This window comes from Anguilla anguilla, chromosome 16, assembly GCF_013347855.1.
Source record: "Anguilla anguilla isolate fAngAng1 chromosome 16, fAngAng1.pri, whole genome shotgun sequence".
NCBI classification, from domain to species: domain Eukaryota; kingdom Metazoa; phylum Chordata; class Actinopteri; order Anguilliformes; family Anguillidae; genus Anguilla; species Anguilla anguilla.
The window spans coordinates 32505614-32519355 of NC_049216.1; the positions used below are offsets into that span (position 1 = coordinate 32505614).

The 13742-nt window shown below is 51.2% G+C and overlaps 1 protein-coding gene across 2 annotated transcripts in view; it reads right to left on the minus strand.

Annotated features, from left to right (window-relative positions):
• Positions 1–5880: 5880 nt before the first annotated feature.
• Positions 5881–13742, minus strand: part of LOC118215831 (coatomer subunit beta) — a 15154-nt gene continuing 7292 nt past the window's right edge. For both annotated transcript variants that reach the window (XM_035396843.1, XM_035396842.1), the window contains 11 exons: positions 13587–13683; positions 13012–13172; positions 12632–12752; positions 12040–12267; positions 11229–11408; positions 8932–9076; positions 8503–8622; positions 7637–7782; positions 7413–7502; positions 6998–7153; positions 5881–6117 (listed from right to left, as the gene is read on the minus strand). In XM_035396843.1, the coding sequence (XP_035252734.1) occupies positions 6058–6117; positions 6998–7153; positions 7413–7502; positions 7637–7782; positions 8503–8622; positions 8932–9076; positions 11229–11408; positions 12040–12267; positions 12632–12752; positions 13012–13172; positions 13587–13683 (1504 nt within the window). In that variant the 3' untranslated portion in view covers positions 5881–6057. The remainder of the gene's footprint in view (positions 6118–6997; positions 7154–7412; positions 7503–7636; positions 7783–8502; positions 8623–8931; positions 9077–11228; positions 11409–12039; positions 12268–12631; positions 12753–13011; positions 13173–13586; positions 13684–13742) is intronic.

Sequence of the window (13742 nt, forward strand, 5' to 3'; positions counted from 1 at the left end):
CACTCCTGCAGTCTACTTGCTGCTGCTGGCTCCTGAAACTTGGGATCTTTTTGCCTTCACAAGTGTATCGATATTAGGTGTCAAATCCTGAGTAGCAGCACATTTAACAATGTCATTCAAGTGTTTATTTGTTAACCTTGAGCGCTGCTTTGTTTTATTATTGTTCATTACGGAGAACACCTGTTCACAAAGATAAGTAGTCCCAAACATGGATAGAACCTTTGCAGCCATGGCTGTTAATTTGGGGTAACCTGGCACGAGATATTGATCCAATCCCACGGACCCAAATTTATCCTTCATAGCGGAATCGCACTGCAAGTCAATAAGCTCGAGTTGAATGTCAGCTGGCATATCAGAAGGCTTCACTGTAAATGGCGAGCGAAAAAAGCCAAATTTGTTCTCAAGTTCACTGAATACCTGAAACCTCTGCTCAAACTCTCGCAGCAAATCTGTTATGTTGTCTTTATATTTTTCCAAATCATTATCGGGACGGTCCGGTGCCTCCGGACGCACAGCTGTGAGACAAGAGAAATGCGCGGTGTCACCGTTGGATAGCTGCGTCTCCCACAGTGACAGTTTCATCTTGAACGCACTTATGCTGTCGTAATATTGAGTGACAACTCTGTTACGGCCCTGCAATGTAGTGTTAAGTGTATTCAAGTGTTGTGTAATATCAACCATAAACGCAAGATCCTGCACCCATTCCTTGCATTTAAGTTCCTTTACTGGGCGTCCCTTCTTCTCCATGAACTGTCTAATTTCCCCTCGTAGCTCAAAGAAGCGCTTGAGTACTGCACCTCTGCTTAACCACCGCACGTCAGTGTGGTATGGTAGGCCAGCATGAATGACATTATCACTGAGAAATGTGTCAAACTGACGGTGATTTAGACCGCGCGCTCTGATGAAATTGACAGTTTTCACAACCACACTCATAACATGGTCCATTTGCAGTGTTTTGCAACATAACGCCTCCTGATGCAAAATACAGTGAAATGCCCAAAACTCTTGTCCTCCATTTGCGGTCTGTACTTTGTCACGGAATTTTGTGGCAACGCCTGCCTTTCTCCCGACCATTGATGGCGCACCGTCGGTAGCCAGGCTCACGGCACGGGACCAGTCCGCTCCCACCTTGTCCAGCGCTCCAACGAGAGCGCTGAAAATGTCATCTGCTGTTGTGGTGTCATTCATGGGCACCAATTCAAGCAGCTCCTCGGTGATGGTCAAAGTTTCATCAACACCTCTAACGAATATGGCCAGTTGAGCAATATCTGTGACATCGGTGCTCTCATCTATTGCAATTGAAAATGCGATAAATGACTTGATTTTCTCTTTCATTTGGCCTGTCAAGTCACTTGAGAGTTCTGTCACCCGATCTGCGACAGTGTTCCTCGTTAGACTAATATTGGCAAAGGCAGGTCGCTTTTCAGGGCACACGACTTCTGCAGCCTTCAGCATGCATGTTTTTACAAACTCCCCATCAGAAAATGGCTTGGATGCCTGCACCAGCTCGTTGGCAATAATGTAGCTGGCTCTTACAGCCCCATCAGCGATATCGCGGCTGCGCGTAAAAGTAGACTGCTGTTTCTTCAGACCAGCCACCAATTTGTTTATCTCGTCTTTCCTTATTTGTCCTTTCAAGTGGTCATACTTGTCTTTATGATGAGTCTCATAGTGCCGCCGAATATTAAACTCTTTGAACACTGCAACTTGCTGATTACATACCAAGCACACTGGTTTTGCATTCACTTCTGTGAATAAATAATTCTCAGTCCATTTTTCCTTGAAAACTCTGCACTCCGTGTCCACTTTTCTTTTTTTTGACAGTGCCATTTTGGGAAGGGTGTGTTGACCGATAACTTGTTTAGTAGTGGTGAATTGTGAAGCAAGATTGCCGGTTTATTTTTAGTACTAACTCGTGTCAATGCCGCATGCAGCTCTTTTACACATGTACTGCCCTCCCGCGGCCGGAGGGAGCATTTGGTTTGTATTTATTTTAAAAAATCATAACTTTTGATAGAAATGAGCTAGAGACTCGCTTCTTTTTTTGACATACTCAGAAATTTATGCCGGGCCGGATTAAATCATCCAACGGGCCGGGTCCGGCTCGCGGGCCGTATGTTTGACATGCCTGGCCTAGACTAAGCTAAATATGATTTTTTCAAACTGAAGTGTCGGATGAGTGTAGGATCCTTGCCCTAAATATACTGACAATGTGGTAGGCCAACATGTTCTCATACTCTCAGTGATAAAATAAGACGCACTGTTGACAGAAGTTAAAGGTCAACTTTGCCTAACCAGTAAGCTATACTTTGTATTATTCGGTGTCAAAATGTGTACCTCTGAATGAATGAATGAATGAATTTTATTACCGTTCAGAGTATATTAATTGTCTCACATTATTTATGCTTGTCCCATCCTAGCTGTTTGAATTCATAAAGAATTTATGAACAAAATCTCGGCAGCTATAAGGGAAATAAGCAGCCCACGCAACATTTTAAGTGCGTGATTGCAGAAGTGGAAATGCTACGCATGCGCTTCAAGCAAACGCCTGAGTCTAAACCCATACATCCAAAAGCAAAAATAACCAGGAGAACGTACTCAGAATATTTTCAGAATATGACATATCCTGACGCTTTGGGAAACACCGCACTTACCGTGTAATTGATCTCTTGTAAATTATACTAAAATTTGGCGTTATTCATTGAAAGATGGTTACCAGACAGAGACACTGAAATGAAGACTAATGAATTGCAATACTATAATGGTTGAAGTGTGTACAGTTAATGTCTATTGACAGCCTGCTAAAAAAAACAATGTCTGATTTGTAAGTTGGACATGGGAAAGCCAAAGTTTTCCATTGATTCTCACACGTTGAACAAGATCCCTGAAGTGGCAGAGATCTACAGGTGTTTCTGAAACAACGAGAAATACTGTTACATTTGTTTTACCAACGGCAATTATCTTGTTCACAATACGGACACGAGAGGGTCATAAAGCAGCAGCAATTATTTTTATTATACTATAGGCACATACCGAACTCATTCATGCACTGCCATCTAGTGGTGTACGGGGACACTGTCTTTCCTTCAGGGGAGCTGCTTAGTCAGTCCCGTCAGTGAGCACAGTTCCCGGAACTGTCACAAGCAAAATTACTGCTCTAGCCCATTGACCTGTGGCCACAGAGAGGCAGCAACCAAAAGCGTGTTGTTTAATTGTTTATCGGCAGACCTGGTCAGACTTTAAGTGTGTTTGACAGACAGAGAGCTGTTTATAGATGCCGTGAGACCAGCAGAGCTCACAAATGTGAGAAACTCACCTGATGACCTCAGAAAGGCTCAGCAGGGCATCCATAAACACTGCCTAGAACAGAGCCTGGAACATTATTATTATTATTATTACATCTATGCCTCATATAGCACCCCGTAATCTTAATAACCACCTTAATCTGGCTGGGGTGGGGGGGGTCATGGACCATGGGGTCCACTTTCCTCCATAGGCCTTAATGGCACCCCCCGCCCCGACCTTCCCATTTTACTACCAACGTAACGACAATTTGAGGGGAAGTGGAAACTAAAAGCAGTCCATTCCGAATCAGATCTGCGCACTCTGGTCGCCTGAGTGACACATATCTCATTAGAATGACGGGACAATGAATACCTGTCACATGACCGAACGGAAACCAATGGATGCGGACAGCAGCACTGCCAGTAAAGCAGGAAGCCAGTAAGACAAGTCAATAACGGAGCACCGGTCGTTAATATTCAGTATCCATGGCAGCACGGTCAACAGACAGTAAATGTACATTTAACCAGCTTGCGCTATGTGCAAGGACCCAGGTCTAGATGTGTTTCCCTCTCCTCATCCATCTTGTTCTCCACCCTCTTTAATGCATCTATTTATTTAAAAGCAGGTTTTTAAAAAAAAAAAATCACTTCCCGCATCTTGTGTCTTATGTCTGGCTGAACCGCTTTAATCACCATGCAAATCATGCTTCATTAATTGGCTGACCCTTTGATCCCTACCGGCGACTGGCCTGGGTGGAGACAGTTTGTGAGCGTGCTCAGACGGGCGGGTGGTTTGGGGGGGGAGATGGGGGGGGGGGGGTGGGGGTGGGGGGGGGGGCACCGGGGTGACCTTAAATTCCTCTGTTCTCTCGGTCTTCAAAGTGCAGACATTAGCGGTGGCAGTCCGTCTGATGTGGCTCCACCACGGAGGAGGAGGTCAAAGTAGCGACAACGTGCAGTTATCCAATCCAGTCTCTGCCGCTGCACTACTGTCAGCCAATGGTCTCTGCCGCTATGCTGCTCTCAGCCAATGGTCTCTGCCGCTACACTGCTCTTAGCCAATGGTCTCTGCCGGTACGCTGCTCTCAGCCAATGGGCTCTGCCGCTACACTGCTCTCAGCCAATGGTCTCTGCCGCTACGCTGCTCTCAGCCAATGGTCTCTGCCGCTACGCTGCTCTCAGCCAATGGTCTCTGCCGCTACGCTGCTCTCAGCCAATGGTCTCTGCCGCTACGCTGCTCTCAGCCAATGGTCTCTGCCGCTACGCTACTCTCAGCCAACGGTCTCCGCCGCTACGCTGCTCTCAGCCAATGGTCTCTGCCGCTGTTCTCAAACCTGAAGCAGAATCTACCCTAGAGTGCATGTTGAAAATGGAGGGTTTTTTTTGTTGTTGTTGTAGTTCTCTTGTAGCGCGACCTGACAGGGAGTGGGCTCCAGCTCTACGCTCACACCCCGCTGTCACGCGTCCGCTAACACACACACAAGGCGCGGCTTGTGAAGTTCAGCTTCTCCGGGCGGGTGAGCGAACGCTGTTCTCCAGTGTTCCTCGGAACCCGAGACTGAGGAAAAGGGAACGGCAGCATTTCTGAGAGGTGTTGTGTTCAAGCTAATTACGGCAGCCGAAGTAGGAGTTGGCAGCAATTAAAGCGGTACATAATTAATATGCGCGTGTAGCTTGACAGGATGAAGCTCATTTGAAAAGTGTTTACAGAAAATATAATTTAATGTTAGCCGCCGCCGCCACATCCCTGCTCTGCTCTGACTCAGCAAGGGCAGAGACATCAGAAATCAAATTAAATATAATTTTATTTATACAGCACATTTCACAAATGAGGCTCAGTGGAGGGGTGGGGGAGGGCAGGGGGGGGAGCTCAGGGTGGGTGGGGCGGTTCATAGAGATGAGGCAGGGTCAGCTCAGCTACCAGTCCATCTGATCAGAGTGGCATGAAGCATCCGGAGGTGGCGTTCCTGGGGTTGGGTGGGGGGGGGGGGGGGTTGGAGTGGAGGGGAGGGGTTTGTGTGGGGAGCTGGAGCAGAGGGATGGGATGGTGGACAAGGGGGGGGGGGAGCAGGGGGGGCAGTGTGGAGGGGGGGAAGGCAGCAGACTCAGGGCTCAGAAGTGGCCTAGGATTTGGGGTTTCCCAGTCCTTGCTGACCCTCAGTGCCTCTGTCCTGCGACCCCGTGCTGGGACCCCTACAGCCCGGGACCCCTACACCCAGCCCGGGACCCCCTGCAGACACCCCTAAAGCCCGGAACCCCGCGCTGGGACCATGTGTTGGAGCGGGGGTGGGGGGGGGGTGGGGGGTGGTGGGAGGAGTTACAGACGTGCAGGAGTAGCGTGACCTCAGCAGCAGGTCAAACGGGCCAGCACCACGTGGAGCCTCTTCTGCGTTCTGCGTGCTCTTACCTCACCTCACACCGGCCAATCACAGCGCAGCTCAAGAGTCAGACAAGGACCAATAACAACAGGCGGGGAAGCTTGAGAGGGTTTATTCACGAGGTGCAGTGGTTAAGAGCAGGACAGCCAGAAACATCACTTAAAAAATGACAGCAGACCAGCCTCCCCCCAACACCCCCGCCCCCCCCCCCCCAAAAAAAAACAAGCTGTCTGATCTGCAAAAAAATAAAAAACACACTTGCTGTTTCCATGGAGAGAGGGAGTAAGAGAAGGGACCAGGAGAGCAGGAGAAGCGAGGGAATAGCCACGAGCAGGAGCGGGGGGAATACCGCCCGGCCCAAAAACACGTCCGCTGGTCTGTCCATCGGCAGCTTCCTACGCAGCATTCCTTTTCTGTGACAGGTTCATCTTATCGCCCAGACTCAACGCCATGCCCTGTACAGGGAGAGAGATGGGGAGAGAGGGAGAGGGGGGGGAGAGAGAGAGAGAGGGGGGGGGGGGGGGAGAGAGAGAGAGGAGGGGGGGGGGTAGAGGGAGGGAGGGAGGGGGGGGGTGGGAGAGGGGCGGGGGAGGATAGAGGGGGGAGAGGAGACAGAGAGAGAGAGGGAGGGGGGGAGAAAGAGAGATCAAGACAGCAAGAGCAACAGAGAGACAGAAACAGAGACACAGCGAAAGGGAAAGAGAAAGAGAAAGTGCACAGTAGGAAAAAGGCAGAGGATGAAGAGGTAAAAAGAGAGATGGAGGATGAATGGAGGGAGAGAGAAAGAGAAATGTCAAACTATTTTCCTTTCAATGTTTTACTTTGGGGATGTGACATGAGGATGTGACTGTGGCCACTGTTGGGCAGTTTGAGCTGGTCTGAGATCAGTGTAGAGGATGTGCCTGTGGCCGGTGTTGAGGCAGTTTGAGCCCCAGGCTGGTCTGGGATCAGTGCAGAGGATGTGACTGTGGCCACTGTTGGGCAGTTTGAGCCCCGGGCTGGTCTGGGATCAGTGCAGAGGATGTGTCTGTGGCCGGTGTTGGGCAGTTTGAGCTGGTCTGAGATCAGTGCAGAGGATGTGCCTGTGGCTGCTGTTGAGGCAGTTTGAGCCCCAGACTGGTCTGAGATCAGTGCAGAGGATGTGACTGTGGCCACTGTTGGGCAGTTTGAGCCCCGGGCTGGTCTGGGATCAGTGCAGAGGATGTGCCTGTGGCCGCTGTTGAGGCAGTTTGAGCCCCGGGCTGGTCTGGGATCAGTGCAGAGGATGTGACTGTGGCCGCTCTTGAGGCAGTTTGAGCCCCGGGCTGGTCTGGGATCAGTGCAGAGGGAGCTTACCTGGCTCTTGGCACGGATGCGGATGTGGCCGGTCACAGGTGCGTCCGGCCCCAGGTGGATGGGCTTCTCGATGCTGACGTTGGCCAGGGCGTCCTCCCCGAAGATGGAGCGAGCGTACAGGTTAGCAGCCATGAAGCCGCAGAACCCGGAGAGAGCCTGGGGGGGGCGGGGAGTATATGCACTCAGGCCTTCGTATATCACTGCCTGGTCTAAGGCCCTAGTTACATATGTGTTAGTTTGGATAAAAAAATGTACACACATGCATCACTGTCACCTACTATACACCTATTAGAGCGATTTCAACAGACCAAACACGTCTTCTCATCTGTGAACCTTGGTTTTCATTGTTTGAAGCTGATCTTTTCCGTGACAGACACACACGGTAAATTCAGGTGCAGGTGCAGGTGCAGGTTACCTTCTCCGGAGTCAGGCACTTCATGTTGGTGGAACTGAGGATGTGGTGCAGGTAGTCGTTCAGGTCCGTGATGTTCGTGTTCACTGTCACCTAGAGGGAGCGGTCAAAACAACACATTTACATTGCGCCCAACCTACGTTCCAATCGCACACTCCAACCAATCCACCTGTGGGGGATCATTCTGGGGCTCCTCCCCTCCCACATCTTGGCCACGCCCTCCTTACCTTGTTCTCCCACTCAAACTCCGCCCACATCTGGCGGAACTCTGCGTCGGTGCAGGCGGCCGGCTGGATGTAGTCCATGATGTCGATGTGGATGTCGCTCAGGACCACACAGTTCCTGTCGCTGGCTGCCCCAGACACGTCGTACACTGTGAGAGAGTGAGAGAGAGAGAGGGGGGGTACTTACGACTGTGCCAGGGTTCTGGGTCGGCCCAGTTAACCTGGCTCATGGTTCTTGAAGGTAACGGTTAACCTGGCTCATGGTTCTTGAAGGTAACAGTTAACCTGGCTCATGGTTCTGGGTGGGCACAGTTAAACTGGCTCATGGTTCTGGGTGGGCACAGTTAACCTGGCTCATGCTTCTGGGTGGGCACAGTTAACCTGGCTCATGCTTCTGGGTGGGCACAGTTAACCTGGCTCATGGTTCTGGGTCAGCACAGTTAACCTGGCTCATGCTTCTGGGTCAGCACAGTTAACCTGGCTCATGGTTCTGGACGGGCACAGTTAACCTGGCTCATGGTTCTTGATGGTAACAGTTAACCTGGCTCATGGTTCTGGGTGGGCACAGTTAACCTGGCTCATGGTTCTGGGTGGGCACAGTTAACCTGGCTCATGGTTCTGGACGGGCACAGTTAACCCGGCTCATGGTTCTGGGTGGGCACAGTTAACCCGGCTCATGGTTCTGGGTCAGCACAGTCACATACATTAGTACTACAGTGTGCACTGTGTGGTCTAAGCGCTGCTTTCTTGACACTGGCGATCTCTCACACTAAGTCTCTCTGGATTGGACAGCACGCTAACCGAACCTAACGGCTGGCACCGCCTCAGTACGGCTCTGAGCGGGACTGCTCCTGCCCGCCGGCGCTCACCTATGTTCCCGAATATGATGCCGTTCTCCGTGGACGCCACTTTGACGTTGGCCTTGATGTTGGCGAAGTCGTGAGGGGCCAGGGTGAGGGGAGACGGCTTCTCCACCAGCTTCAGGTCACCTGTGAGATTCACAGAATGAACGTTAACACCTTCCCACAATGCACAGGTACTGTCAGTCAGATACACATCTTCCTGGTCAGGCCCATAGTACCGTAAGGTTATCCTGGTCAGGCTCATAGTACCGTAAGGTCAACTTGGTCAGGCTCATAGTACTGTAAACAAACTGCGCCAAGGGGTAATTGCAATAGGATTTGTAAAAACCGCTCAAAACACACCAGGCGTGAAGGTCAGCCATGTCTAACCAGTGATCAGAGCTTAATGAGCTCATTGGGGGGGGGGGGGGGGTGTGCCTGTGTGGGGGGGCTCACCCAGAGTAGCCAGCTCCAGGGTGCAGTTCTGCAGTGTGTCGCTGGTCTGGTTCACCACCAGCACGTCCAGGACGATGTCGTACTGGTTAACGTGGACATAAGCCTCCGCATAGACAGGGTCTGAGAAACCAGTCAGCTGAGTCACCTGCAACACAGCACACCTGGATCACCTGACAGCCCGCACACACACACACACACCACCTGCAACACAACACACCTGGATCACCTGACAGCCTGCACACACACACACACATCGCCCGACACACGCACACACACACACACACACACCACCTCCAACACAGCACAGCTGGACCACCTGACAGCCCGCACACACACACACACACCACCTGCAACACAGCACAGCTGGATCACCTGACAGCCCGCACACACACACACACATCGCCCGACACACGCACACACACACACACACCACCTGCAGCACAGCACACCTGGATCACCTGACAGCCCGCACACACACACACACACACACATCGCCCGACACACACACACACACACACACACACCGCCCGACACACACACACACACACACACACACCACCTGCAACACAACACACCTGGATCACCTGACAGCCTGCACACACACACACATACATCGCCCGACACACACACACACACACACACACACACACACCACCTGCAACACAGCACAGCTGGATCACCTGACAGCCTGCACACACACACACACATCGCCCGACACACGCACACACACACACACACACACACACACACACCACCTGCAACACAGCACACCTGGATCACCTGACAGCCTGCACACACACACACACACACACCACCTGCAGCACAGCACACCTGGATCACCTGACAGCCTGCACACACACACACACACACACACACACACCACCTGCAACACAGCACACCTGGATCACCTGACAGCCTGCACACACACACACACACACACACACACCACCTGCAACACAGCACACCTGGATCACCTGACAGCCTGCACACACACACACACACACATCGCCCGACACACGCACACACACACACACACACCACCTGCAACACAGCACAGCTGGATCACCTGACAGCCTGCACACACACACACACACACCACCTAACACGAACACACACACACCGCTCACACACATACCGCCCAACACACACACACACACCACCCGACACGCACACACACATACACACACCACCCGACACACACACACACACACACACACACCACCTGCAGCACAGCACAGCTGGATCACCTGACAGCCTGCACACACACTGCCCGACAAATACACACACACACACCACCCGACACACACACACACACACACGGCTCACCTGACAGCCCACACACACACACACACCGCCCGACACACACACACACACACACACACACACACACACACCTGGCTCACCTAATAGCCCGCATACACTCAGCCGACACACACACACACACACACACACCACCCGACAGACACACACGCACACAAACACACCGACCAACACACACAGCACCACTAAATATTCTTTGGAATATGCCAATTACTTTTAACACCCAATTGAGATGTGTTCACTTTTCCAATCACATTTTTGCTAACACCATGACAAATTATTTTTCACATTACGCCTCTTGGTCCCGGTCAGGCAGTGATATATGGCTTTCAAAAAACCTGGTGCTGCTCCTTTCCTGAGGAGTTAGTTACACATGAGTGTGCCAGACCGTGGGTTACATCCTCAGCTGAAATATTAATGAGAGTCTCTGTCTACTTTCCCTGGCAGACTGGGGCGAAATGGGCAAGCCAGACTCTTTCAGTAGATTAGGCTACAGAAGTCCAGACTGTCTGATTTGGATCACAAGGGCCACCTGCTGGTGCTTCTAGGTATGGCACCCTCCCCATGTCCCCGGAGTGCAAAAGGGAACGTCTGGACTGCACTGTGACTTCTTTCAGAGTTGGGAGGAACTGTCTTTCCACCAATGACATCACTCCACCAAAAACACAGCCAGAACAGGCCAATCCCCTCTCTCAAATATCATCTTATCAATTTGGCTTAAATGTAACATAACACATTGCTATGGACACATAATCATCAATACGTTTTTAAAAAATATATAGATTCGTAAAATGATTTCCTTCTGTGTTAAAGATTAGCAGTAAGCCAGGAGAATATGGCAAAGGCCCCACAATACCGACTGATCTCAGTTCAAGGTGAGGTGAGGGTCTCCCTTAAAGAGAGACAGGCATTCTGTTCTTTATGACTGATCCTGGATCAGTGAAATGGGCAGTTGCGGCAGACTCAACGGTTCTGACCTTGTTGAGTTTGGAGGCCAGCGGGTCGGCCGTCTCCTTCCTCTGGGTGGTTCCCATGGCAGCCAGCAGGCTCAGCTGGAACTGGTCCTCCTTGGAGGCGGTGTCGTTTTTGGCTGTGAGCTGCATGAAGGAGATGGGGTCGTCCGCCTGCACGGTCACACTCCGCTTCTCCGACTCCTTCTGCGTTGGGAAAACACGCGGAGAGGCATCGAGAACGTCAACGCTGAACCGACCTCACAGATGAACAGCAAACATGTAGACGCTTTTTATTTTTTATTATTTTCCATCTACAGTTGAGAGGAGTCATTACTGAGTCTGTGCAGGAGAGGAGTCAGTACTGAGTCTGTGCAGGAGGAGTCAGTACTGAGTCTGTGCAGGAGAGGAGTCAGTACTGAGTCTGTGCAGGAGAGGAGTCATTACTGAGTCTGTGCAGGAGAGGAGTCAGTACTGAGTCTGTGCAGGAGAGGAGTCAGTACTGAGTCTGTGCAGGAGAGGAGTCAGTACTGAGTCTGTGCAGGAGAGGAGTCAGTACTGAGTCTGTGCAGGAGAGGAGTCATTACTGAGTCTGTACAGGAGAGGAGTCTGTACTGAGTCTGTACAGGAGGAGTCTGTACTGAGTCTGTGAAAGAGGGGAGTTGGTACTGAGTCTGTGCAGGAGGAGTCAGTACTGAGTCTGCACTGAGTCTACGCAGAAGAGGGGTCAGTACTGAGTCTGTGCAGTAGGAGGCAGTACTGAGTCTATACTGAGTCTGTGCAGGAGAGGAGTCAGTGCTGAGTCTGTGCAGGAGAGGAGTCAGTAGGGAGTCAGTACCTTCTGTGAAAGTTTCTCCTCCTCCAGCTTGACGGTGAGCATGTGGGACAGCGAGCGGCGGCACTCCTTGTTGAAGATGTCGCTCATGAGGGGCGGGCACTCGGACAGCACCTTCAGGCACAGCGAGATGCGGTCCACGTCGTCGTCCGTGATTGGCTTCTTGGGCAGCGAGGACTTCCCCAGGTGGAGCACGGTGGCCATGATCAGCATCGACTCCGCCACAAACGCCTACGGGAAAGACAGGAGCAGACCAAGGTCACAATAAACACAAGGCTAAAGATACCCATCAGTACCAAAGAGTTCACCAAGCTGAAAAAAGCAGGAAATTCAAATTACAGCCAGGATTCTTACCTAACCTGCGTCTTTCCAACACACGCTGCTTTTTAAAATGGCACAGCAGGCGAGTGGGGTGGTTTTCTCTCACGCAGCCCAAAATATTATCCCCAAAAACTCACTGGCCCGGTTTCACTGTGTGTGTGTGTGCGTGTGTGTAAGGGTGTGTGTGTGTGTGTGTGTGTGTGTAAGTGTGTGTGTGTGTATGTGTGTAAGTGTGTGTGTGTGTGTGCAGACGCAGTCGATGCACCACACTCACATTCTGGTTCCTCTTGTCCTGAACGTTGGCCACGTAGCGCAAGGCCACTTTGGTCAGGGTGGTCGCTAGAGAAGCCGCCACGTAGAAATCTCCATCCATCAAGAATCCCCTCAGAGGGGGCCTGCAAAACAGCACCTTTACCCTCGGGAACATCGTGTGATTGGCTGTATGGATCAGAGGAATTGTGTGATTGGCTGTATGGATCAGGGGAATCAGGTCATTGGCTGTATGGATCAGGGGAATCGTGTGATTGGCTGTATGGATAAGGGGAACTGTGTGATTGGCTGTATGGATCAGGAGCATTGTGTGATTGGCTGTATGGATCAGGGGAATCGTGTGATTGGCTGTATGGATCAGGGGAATCGTGTGATTGGTCTTACCTGTCCTCATCTTTCTTGGTGGGGCGGGAGGAGCTGAGTGCGCTCTGGGTCACGTAAGTGCCCATTTCCGTCACCAGCTTCTGCGTGGGACCGGCGGACACCTCCTCTTCCGGCTTCACCTCCCCCGCCTCCTTCTTAATCTCGTTCTCCACTATCGGGATCTGAACACAACACACCCAGCATGAGCACTGCCTGATGCTGGCACTGCCCTCTCATTAAAATGTGCACCAACACAGCATTAACAAGACAGTAAACGCCAAGTAGCACTGCAGCTTACCAACGACACATTTGACAGGACTTTGTAGTGATTTCTATCTCACTGGCATAAATGTAAAAAAATTATGACTAATATTAACCATCCTGTTTCTTCAAAATAAAATGGCAGTTGTTCTAGTTAAGATGCTGCTTATTCCAGTCAAAATGCTGTTTACTCCAGTCAAAATGCGGTTTAGTCCAGATAAAATGCTGTTTTTTCCAGTCGAAATTAAAACCAGCAGAGCATCACCCCTGAAAGGACATCCAGCGCGGCCCCAGACCATGAATAAGTAATAACAGAGGCTGACAGGTAAACTCACCTCCCCCAGCGACCTGCGCACTTCCGTCATCACACTCTGCACGTCCTCTTTAGTGTGGCAGTATTCTCCCAGAATCCACAGCGCCCCCCTGTAGATCCTGAAACAGGAAGGAGAGAAGGGGTGGCCGCACCGTCACGCTGATGGCTGCCTGTGCAG